The sequence below is a fragment of the Lathyrus oleraceus genome, chromosome 6 (assembly GCF_024323335.1).
Source record: "Lathyrus oleraceus cultivar Zhongwan6 chromosome 6, CAAS_Psat_ZW6_1.0, whole genome shotgun sequence".
Classification (NCBI taxonomy): Eukaryota; Viridiplantae; Streptophyta; class Magnoliopsida; order Fabales; family Fabaceae; genus Lathyrus; species Lathyrus oleraceus.
In genome coordinates, this window is record NC_066584.1 from 125,320,556 (window position 1) to 125,331,838 (window position 11,283).

Genomic DNA, 11,283 nt, shown 5'->3' on the forward strand with positions numbered 1-11,283 from the left:
CGGATATTCTAATAATATGGAGAATATGTATGAAATTTTACGATCTCTGATCCTATATATGATCCTATATATGAGTCTGCTATCTATATAATGTAGATATATATAATATGCATTATCATGAATGAAAGACAGCAAAAAATTATTATGACTTTCTCTTCTATATTCTTAAGAGGATTTCCTTGTCCTCCTTATTTCAAGGAGCAACCATAACAGTATATGTGAGTAAATCACCCCAAATATAATTGGGCTAGCCGTAATCTGGCCCAAATAACCATTCGCCAACCAAACCATACCTGGTTTTCAAACCTCCTTGTAGCTATTCCCACCTTCACTTTGTTTATGGAGACTAGTTACTTGTTTCCATTATTGTATTGTTTTCACGATTACAATAATGCAGGCTAAATCGAGTTCAGTAGTTTTAACTCATAGATTCCAACTAAATAGAGCTAATCGCCAATATCTATCTTCTTCACTCCCTGGAGTCTCTCCGGGTCACATATGGATCTCAGTTTCCTAATTCACGCTCTCATTCCATCTTCCAACTCCGTTGGTCCCTACTACTCATCATCCATTTCTTTATTAACGCTTTTTCTCAAAAAAAAAAATCATCAATTTCATATTTTTTTTAGGTTGCTTTACTTGCGGGGTTCTTCGCTTACTTGGCCATTGTTGGATCTATTCTTCCTGGAAAACTTGTTCCTGGTGTTGTTCTTTCTGATTCAACTCGCCTTCACTATCGCTGCAATGGTTCGTTACTTCCCATTTATAAACCCTGCTTGTTGAGTTTTGGGGCTTTGACTATATTCGAACTTTTTCAGGTCTACTTTCTCTTCTTCTCTTGGTTGGACTTCTCTGGATCAGTGCCAAGATGGAATTTCTATCTCCTACTGTAAGTGTTTGTATAATTTTTATATCATTGACAGCAATAGGCCGCATTGTGTCTGTGTCGTGTTCGATGTCGGTTTCTCTGGATATTATTGTCTGTGTTTCTGGGCTCATTGCAATGGTAAATATCAGCCATTACTAAGGAGTTTTCCGCCATAATCCGCTATGACGGCAATACTGATTATAAATTGTAATTGTGCTGTGTATCTTGACGTGGCTGCAATTGCCATTGCAATACTGTTAGGGAGACTTTTAAAACCTGTATGTTGACTTGCAGCTGCCGTTGCTTGTGTGCTTATGAGCTGATTTGGTCATTCTTGCAGGCCATAGCAGATAGTGGACTTGAGCTGCTGTCTACAACTTTTATCTTCAGTTTTCTTGTATGTAAGCTTAGACTTAACTTTTGGAGCATCAAACTAAATGCATCTGCTTATTTTGTCTTTGGAAACACTAAGAGAGATTTGTATTGCTGTAGTTTGATTGTTTATTATCTCTCCCACAGATTAGAACTTTCTTTCACGACTTACTGCTGATTTTGAGTGCTACGTAGATACTTTCCAAACCACTCTAAATTGAATTTTTATTTTCTTGTGTCTTATTAGAGCTTTTCATCTGGTTACATGGATTGTAACTTCTGCTTATCTCTTGGATATGATAGGTCACCCTGGCACTCTATTTTTCCGGTTGCAAGTCACGGAATAAAGGTTCATCGCTAAAACCTCATATAAGTGGAAACCTGATAGACGATTGGTATGCTCTGAGTATTAAGATTACTTTAAATAATTTCTACTTTAGTGAGAAAGTTTAAAGGCCAAATATTTGGAACTTGTGGGTATCTAGATATCTCTTATCAACTCCTTAACTTATAGGGAGGTAGCATAAATAAAATGCATTGCAATGAGTTATTCATGACCTTTATCCTCTCTTTTCCAATTCTAATTTGCTTCATATCTTCATACTTAACACTTCATTTAAACCATAAAAGCTTCCTGATTCTTGCATTTTTCTTGTCCTTGGCTCCATGCAAAATCTTGTTGTTTTCAAGAGGTTGTATTCATGAGTAGTGGAAGAGTTAAGCCCAAAAGCATGACCAATATATTATGATGTCTAACTGCATTTGTAACGAAGTACTTCCCTTGGCAAAAAATTAGGTTTCTTTGCATATACCATCTTCATTGTTCTGTCTCCTGGGACAAAGTACTGCCCCCTGCAGTTAGTGGCAACAAGTAAACTTTAATCCCTTGAAGAAATTGTGTTTCTACTGTTAATCTTGTTGATTTTTGTTTTCTATTTTATTTAATAGGTGGTTTGGAATACAACTAAATCCTCAGTTCATGGGTATTGACCTCAAGTATGTGATCTATTCAACGTGGCTCCTTGCTTGTCCTCATTTAAAACAACTGTTTATTAATTGTGTAAAACAAGTATTTGCATCAGTATTGTAAATTATTTGCCATGGTGGTGCATTGGCAAATCGCAGTGGTGGGTTTTTTTACTACTGCCACAGCCAATTTGTGAAGGATGGCAGGATCACAGTGTTTTATGTGACTTAAAACGACGGATTTTTTTGGCTTTCCACCATCGTCTATCAATAACACTGATTTGAGTTTGAAGGAATGAAATTGAGTTTTTTTATTCCAAATATTTGTACTAATGTTATAGAGCAAACACGGGCAAGACATGTTGATATTGTATGCAACTATAATAATACTCCAAGCAGGTTTCAAATGGATCTAAACATTTGAATAACTTTTCTAAAAGTTATACGTGCCTTCTTCTACATTCTAATTTCATGTCCTAATTAGAAAATTTCTGTCATTTAATGTTGTTGTTGTATTGCGTCATTTGACCAAATTTAAGGTTAGTATTCTTGTCCTTATTTTCCAAGGCCATATTTTTTGAACAAAATTTTAATGTTCTCACATGCTTCTTAACTGACAATTTTTTTAATGAAATATGGCTTAAGTCATTCTGATATGCTGCTATACATCTAATGAAATTATAAATTGCAGATTTTTCTTTGTTAGAGCTGGAATGATGGGGTGGCTACTTATCAACCTATCTGTTCTTGCCAAGAGCATTCAAGATGGTACTTTGAGCAAGTCAATGATTCTCTTCCAGCTATTTTGTGCAGTAATCTCAAAAACTTGCATACTTTCTTTCATTGATTGAAAAAACTCGTATTCTGGATGTCTGATTTTCTTTAATTTCTGCAAATTTGTTCCAGCTATACATCCTGGACTACTTTGTACACGAAGAATATATGACATCCACGTAAGTGAGTTATACCTGTGACTTGAAGAGTATTAGGTTGACGCGTTCTTTAGATTTCATTATCGGTGACATGTCCTATTTTAAGTTTTTTAACGAAAACATTCATTCATATTGTTGTAAATTAGATTTCTTGCACCAATGGAGAAAAAAACCTGATGAGTTTTGATAAAAAAGTCTATTGATGCAATCTATGCAATACCTGTCTACACTAGGGGAAGAACCACCCACCGTAGTAACTCCAATGACAATAGACTGATATGATATAATTTGTATGTCATAGATGCATTGGGGGATTAGTGCATGATTGAGTTCTCTTTTCAATCCTTTTCTTGTCTTCTGCAGATGGGACATAATTGCGGAGAGATTGGGCTTCATGTTGGTCTTCGGAGATTTAGTGTGGATTCCTTTTACTTTTAGCATACAGGTAGCTTTTATAATTACAAACTTGGTTGACAAATAATGATGTTCGAACGGTAACTTATTTTGTAAAGTTGTGAAAGAGACGTTACTTGTTTCGAGCAATGTTACAGTTACAACCCCTTATTTTCATTCACTCTTCCATCACACCTACTTTTTCACTCCTTCTCATTTCTATACCTCCTACCTTCCTGATCATCCTACTACATCCTCAATTGAATCAAATCCAATATCACTCTAATGTTTAGTTCTTTTGGGTTCCATACCATCAAAGTATTAAAAAGACTCAAACTCTTATGTATCATCCTTATTGTTTTTTCCAATGTTATCAAACTCGGCCATTCCGGCCGTTATCTCGGCACGAAAAGTCACAACCAACAAAATTGTGTCAGGCCGAGCCGTTCCGGCACAGATGGGTGACTTGGCTGGAACGACCGTGATTATGGGATTGGATTCGGAACTACACCTTTATGACGCGGCCGCTCCGGCCGTGTCAGCTGTATATGATACCATCATTAAATTTTTAAGGATGGCAAGGTTATTGGCATTTGCAAGTATGTTTTGCTTAAGACCACTAGCTTTTATTTCTAAGTATGAATACTTCATAAATTTTGATTTGTTTATTTAGTTTTTAACAATGATGTGTTTATTAGTATTAACTGTATTAGTGTCCGCGTCACTAATATACTGGCCTTTCCGCTCCGTGCTCATGCCATGTTCCAGTTTTGGGGATGGCTGAGCCACACCGGTATCTGAGATTGATAACATAGGTTTTTCCGGTGCATTCATTCTACTACTCTTTCCATCATCTATGGTATCAAACCCACTATTACTCTAATGTAAAATACTGAAGCTTGTTATTAATAGAATTTGTAAATTCCTAAAGGGTTTTTAAGCTCCTGTGTTAGCATCATTTATACCTTTTTAGGAAGTTTCTCAAGTTCTATGGTATGCCAGCTTTATGTGAATGGATCTTTTAGTATTTAATCCATAGATGTCTAGATATTCCAATGCTCTTGTGTTAGCTTCTCTTCATTTACATCTAAAATCTTGCATGTATTGACAATTTGCAAGTTCTGTATAGGGTTGGTGGCTTTTGAGGAACAAGGTGGAGTTAACGACGGCCGCGGCTGTAGCTAATTGCTTTGTCTTCCTTATTGGGTAACTTACCCATAATCTGTAAAAATGAATTCTATAATGCACCACACACCTTCTTCCTAATTAAGCGACGTTAGATTGACACACAAAATTATCAGATAATCATTTGTCAGTAAACCTTATAAACTGTAATTGAAAATATATATGCAGATACATGGTATTTCGCGGAGCAAACAAGCAAAAACACGATTTCAAGAAGAATCCAAAGTCCCCTATATGGGGTAAGCCTCCAAAAGTCGTTGGAGGCAAGTTACTTGCTTCTGGTTATTGGTAAGATATCATTTCATTAGCTTTTAGTTGTTCTTTTCTTTCCATCTTCACATGTTATGCGGGAAAAAGAAAAGGACTAGGTTATAGGCCGTTCCGAGGACCTATGGCCTAGCGTAATTAAACCCTGGTATGGTTAAAACATGTTCATATTCTTCTTAATGTTTTTCATTGAATTTATTATTTATTATTATCATTATTTTGTTAAGGGGTGTTGCCAGACACTGTAATTACCTAGGGGACTTGTTGCTTGCTCTCTCTTTTAGTTTACCTTGTGGTACCAGGTGATCTCTTTAATTCTATGAAGTTATGAAGATTTTTGTTTAAAAAGAAAACACAATTTTGGCCGTTTATAATTAATTTACCAATTGTTGCAGTTCACCGGTTCCATACTTCTATCCAATTTATCTTCTCATTCTGTTAATCTGGAGAGAGAGAAGAGACGAAGCTCGATGTGCGGAGAAGTATAAAGATATATGGTTAGAGTATCGGAAACTTGTTCCATGGAGAATATTGCCTTATGTATATTAGCTTCACCATTTGCTTTTTCATCTTGTTCATTGTGTTAACCACTTTAATGTAATCACAATGCATATACATTATGCTATGCGTTGCAGAGAAAAAATTGAGATTTTTGTGTAACCATATTATTTGTGCGAAGTTTTGTGGTGAGAAAAATTAATCCAAACATAGTCAATGAAGTTTACTTGTTAAATTTTTGTAGTGACAATGAGTTTTTGATTGACTCAACTTGAATTGCTTTTTAAAAAAATTCAGATATCTGAATCTTGTGTTAACTCAATTTTGTTTTTGGTAGACGAATAGAAACTCAAACACAATTGGAAGTAGTACTAGATAATCTAAAAGAATTGTATTTTATTGATTAATAAGATATTGTAAGTAGATAATGAAATATACTATGTGAAATAAACTATGAAATAAAGTACTCTAAATGATGAATAATATAAATGCATATTTGTATTATTAACATGTCTCTCAGTTTGTGTCAAAAATGGTGTTTGAATAACACAACCGTACTTTGATAATTAAACTAATAAATTAAAATTTGTTAGATTTGAGAATTATAATTATTGATAAATGAAACATTTAAATATATTTTAATTATATTAATATATTTCAGAAATAATTTTGCTAACATTTAGTTTAAGATCACATGTTAATTAATCAACGATAGTTTCTATTGATTAACTTTACAAAAAAGTAAATGCTGGTTGCCTTTAATTCAAAATGTATATCTTAAACACATGCTTATTGCATAATAGATTTTCATTGATGCATTTTTATGAATAAAATTATTTTGGAAATATATCTTTAATTTTTTTTCAAAAATATATTTTAAAAAAATAAACTGATAAAAAAATATACTTTAATTCATATATGTTTGATTGTTCTCTAATAAAATTAACCGCGTCTATCAAGTTAATTCTAATTTGGAGTTAAGATTTGTGATTTTTTTAATTTTAAATTTAATTATTACATTGAAATTTATTAAATTTATTGATCAATAAATACTTCTAAATTTAAATCATTTTACATTCAATTAATTTTAGTTAAAATAAATTTAACAAATCTCACAAAAATAATTTCATAAAAAAACTAAGTACATATTAGGATTTGTAGTTTTTTAAACTTATAAGTGGTGATTTTTTACAATGAAGTTTAATATTCAGTTACTGTCGAATAAATTTATCAAAACATAAATTATCTTATCTTTAACTCACTTTTGATCAAAATTATTTTTATAAAATAAATTTATTTAAAATAAATTTTATTACCACATATTTAAATAAACTCTATTTAAAAGAGAACTAATTGCTAACCACCTCCACAATTACTAACTAAAAATTATCTATAAACAATTTGATAAGCAAATATGATAAGCAGTATGCATTGCAAATATATCAAAAGTGATTAACAGTAAATAGGGCTGGATAATCAATTGATTTCGATTGGTTTTGTGTCTAAAATTTAAATTCAACGTAATTTTTTGATTTTATGATTCAATTTCGATTGATAAAATTTTGGTTTTCGGCGTATTCAATTAAATCAATTTGATGGATAAATCGGATCGATTTAGTCGATTTAATATTTATTAGAATAAATCTATAAAAATAACTCATTTTTTTTAAAATTCACAAATATTTACTTTATAATTTTAAAAAACTATTATATATGTCAAAATTTTAGAATAATTTAAAAAAGAACTATTTTTTAATAATTGAAAAAAAATTAATATTGATTGATAATATTTCCAATATCATTTAACATTAATTAATTTGATCATTATAATACTTTAAACCACCACCAAAATAATACTCAGAATTTTATATCAGTCTTGAATTTTTAGGAGTACATAATTTCCCGCCGTTATAATACTATAATCTCATTCTTATAACGAGTCAGTGATACAGTAACAAAAATAAATATTAATTAGATCCGATCGATTTCGATTTTTGACGGATACAAAATAATTATTTGAACTTAATCGAAACAATCATATACTATATAAATTAAGCAACTAAACCAACCTGACATTCCCTCGATCGGATTCTTTTTATTTTTCTAATAATATGGAATAATAATGAAAAAATGGCGTTGTCTAATTTTTATTTTTCTAATAATATGAATATGTAGAGGCTAATTAATTTGTAGGTAATAGCAATAGGACCACATGGACAAATAATAAAACAACAACCACTCATAGTAGATTAATTTATGGATATTGAATCCACATAGTCATATTTGAAAATCAAGCGTGTAAATAAACTAAAATCTTTTATTCTTGAAAACACGGTTGCCGACTAAATACATTACAAAAAAAAAGACACATATTTAACACATATCAAATTAATCTGTTATGCACGTATTACATTTTCTTCTTCAAATTCCGCATTTTTAGCAAATCCATTATAACCATTCATTTTACAATTTCAAGTTTGAAAACGTCTCATTAAAATCACACGTAATCTTCCATCTTTCAATGAGTTGTCCCTAACCAAAACCTTTCTATAAACATACATGTTCAATTCAACAAACATAACACGATAACAATATATTCCACGTGCCACAATAACACACGTGGGGTCCGGTAAAAAGAGTTCCACACGATCACACCTCTCGCCTCTAACATTCATATAAAGAGGACTTTTTCTAAAAACATATGTGAAAAAGGTGAAAAACAGTTTCGGATTTTGGGTCCACCCCGAGGTACGAGGTACCATACGAGGTTACCTTACCCCGTCATGAGTTACAGCGGCGAAACATTGGACTTCCGAAACCTTAAGGTAATATCCGCTGTCGGACGCGGCGCCAAAGGCGTTGTGTTTCTCGCGAGAATCTACGGATCGTCGAAACCGGAATGGTTGGCTTTGAAAGTTATATCGAAAGAGCTTCAAAAGAAAAAGAACAATAACAGAAATGATAAATGCAAAAGAGTTTTGTTTGAACAACAAATACTACGTCGTTTTGATCATCCACTTTTGCCACGGTTAAAAGGAGTTTTTGAAACGGAGAAACTCGTTGGATTCACTATGGATTATTGTCACGGTGGGAATTTGCATTATCTTAAGAAAAAACAACCGGATAAAAAGTTCTCTGAAGAAACCATTAGGTATTACTATTTCATCCTCTCTTGATGCAGATGCACGTTATTTCTGTATAATCTTAATTATATATTCAAATATTTACTTCTACATTAAAAAAAATTGTTGTATTTTTTTGTTAAGGTTTTATGCTGTGGAATTGGTGTTGGCATTGGAATATTTACACAATTTAGGAGTAGTTTATAGAGATCTGAAGTTGGAAAACATTATGATTCAACAAACGGGTCACATAATGCTGGTAGATTTCGACCTATCAAAGAAACTGAATCCGAAATCACCAAACTCACTGAGTTGCAACTCGTCACCAGGTTCAAACTCGCAAGGTGTGAAAAACAGAAGGATGAAATGGTTGTCGCACTTTTATTGTCATTGTCCTACTAGGAAAGCGGAATTCGACCCAGTGAGTCAGATTGATCCTAACTCAATGTGTAAAAGGAGCGAGTCAGATTCGGTTGAGAAATCCAACTCGTTCGTAGGAACTGAGGATTACGTGGCACCTGAAGTTATCGAGGGGCATGGACACAACTTTGCTGTTGATTGGTGGTCATTTGGTGTCGTTTTGTATGAAATGCTTTATGGAACGACGCCGTTTAATAGTCCTAATAGAAAGGAAACGTTTCATAAAATTTTAACTATGGAGCCTGAACTAAAGGGCGACATGACACCGTTGAAGGATTTGATTGTGAAATTGCTCGAGAAAGATCCTGACCTTAGGATTCAAATTGATGAAATAAAGGGTCACAATTTCTTTAAAAGTGTAAAGTGGAACATTGTGTTGGGAATTACTCGTCCACCTTATATTCCTCCTAATGAAATTGTGGACAAAACTGGATTTTCAAGGAAAGAGGTTGAGTCATTTGTTCATGGAATTTTTTTTCCTAAAAGTAAAAATAATACTAATGGTGAAAAGGAGAAAAATAATGAAGAGATTAAAAAGGATGGAAAGGAGAAGGATGAGAACGAAGATATCAATGATTGTGGTAATAAGAATGTTTGGGTTGAGAAATTGAGTAAGAATCATATTAGAGATGATAATTTCTTGATTTTTTAATTTGATGAATTTGTTTGCATTTTTTAAAATTATTTTGTTTTTTCTTCATTGTAATTGATATTTGTAAATTTTATTTTTAATTTTTAGATTAGTTAAAATGTGTTAGTCTCCTTAATTTTTATTGACTATATTATTTATTAAAGCAATATACATTATCGTTGAAATTGTCAAAGTAAAATTAGCCAAATAATAATGAAAAGACAAACAAATTTATATGATGCAGAGGATAATTTTTATTTATTTAATAATATGGATATGTAGAGGCTAATTAATTTGTAGGAGCAACAATAGAATCACATGCATAAGGAATATAACAACAATCACTGCATAGTAGATCGATTTATGGATATTGAATAGACATAATCATACCTGAAAATCAAATGTGTAAATAAACTAAAATCTTTAATTCATAGAAACACGATTGTAGACTAAATACATTACAAAAAATACATGTATTGAACACAAATCAAATTAATCTGTTAGGCATGCATTACATTTTCTTCTTCAAATTCTGCATTTTCAGCAAATCCATCATATTATTCATTTTACAATTTCAAGTTTAAAAATGTCTCATTAAAACCACACATAATCCTCAATCTCTCAATGAGTTGTCCCTAACAAAAACCTCTCTACAAATATACATGTTCAATTCAATAAACATAACACGTTAACAACATTCCACGTGCCATATTTATATTCAAATATATTTGTACAACAATTGTGTAAAACATAACACGGTAACACGTTATATATTACTATTTCATCCTCTCTTGGCGTAGTTGCATGTTATATTTATATAACCTTGATTATATATTCAAATATTTACTTCTACATTAAAAAAAATTGTCGTACTTTTTTTAGCTAAGGTTTTATGCTGTGGAATTGGTGTTAGCGTTCGAATATTTACACAATTTAGGAGTAGTTTATAGAGATTCGAAGCTAGAAAACATTATGATCCAACAAACGGGTTACATAATGCTGGTAGATTTTGACCTATCAAAGAAATTGAATTTAAAATCACCAAACTTACTGAGTTGCGACTCGTCACCGGGTTCAAACTCGTCAGGTGTGAAATAAAGAAGGATGAAATGGTTGTTACGTTTTTATTATCATTGTCTTTCTAGGAAAGCAGAATTCGACTCAATGAGTCAGACTGATCCTAACTCGACGTGTAAAAGGAGCAAGTCAAACTCGATTGAGAAATTCAATTTGTTCTTGGGAACTGAGGATTACGTGGCACCTGAAGTTATTAAGGGGTATGGAGACAACTTTGTTGTTGATTGATGGTTATTTGACATCGTTTTGTATGAAATGCTTTGTGGAACGATACCGTTTAATAGTCATAATAGAAAGGAAACATTTCTTAAAATTTTAACTATGGAGGTTGAACTAAACGGTGAGACGACACCGTTGAGGGATTTGATTTTATTGTGAGGTTGTTTGAGAAAGATCCTAACCTTAGGATTCTAATTGATCACATAAAGGGTCACAATTTCTGTAAAAATGTTAAGTGGAACATTGTGTTAGAATTACTCGTAATACTGATTGATGACATAAAGGGTCATAATTTCTTTAAAAATGTTAAGTGGAGCATTGTGTTGAGAATTA

At 32.1% G+C, this 11,283-nt stretch overlaps 2 protein-coding genes across 2 annotated transcripts; both read left to right on the forward strand.

Moving 5' to 3' along the window:
• The first annotated feature begins 278 nt into the window (after positions 1 to 278).
• LOC127091138 (delta(14)-sterol reductase) lies at positions 279 to 5,716 on the forward strand. Its single transcript, XM_051029695.1, has 13 exons — positions 279 to 546; positions 630 to 747; positions 819 to 889; positions 1,209 to 1,265; positions 1,544 to 1,635; positions 2,189 to 2,236; positions 2,898 to 3,018; positions 3,113 to 3,159; positions 3,502 to 3,583; positions 4,661 to 4,737; positions 4,885 to 5,004; positions 5,211 to 5,285; positions 5,379 to 5,716. Exons 1-13 carry the CDS (start codon positions 499 to 501, stop codon positions 5,530 to 5,532), a joined length of 1,110 nt encoding a protein of 369 aa, XP_050885652.1. The 5' UTR covers positions 279 to 498; the 3' UTR covers positions 5,533 to 5,716.
• Positions 5,717 to 8,065: 2,349 nt separating this feature from the next.
• LOC127091139 (serine/threonine-protein kinase OXI1) lies at positions 8,066 to 9,790 on the forward strand. Its single transcript, XM_051029696.1, has 2 exons — positions 8,066 to 8,632; positions 8,748 to 9,790. Exons 1-2 carry the CDS (start codon positions 8,265 to 8,267, stop codon positions 9,673 to 9,675), a joined length of 1,296 nt encoding a protein of 431 aa, XP_050885653.1. The 5' UTR covers positions 8,066 to 8,264; the 3' UTR covers positions 9,676 to 9,790.
• The last annotated feature ends 1,493 nt before the right edge of the window (positions 9,791 to 11,283 follow it).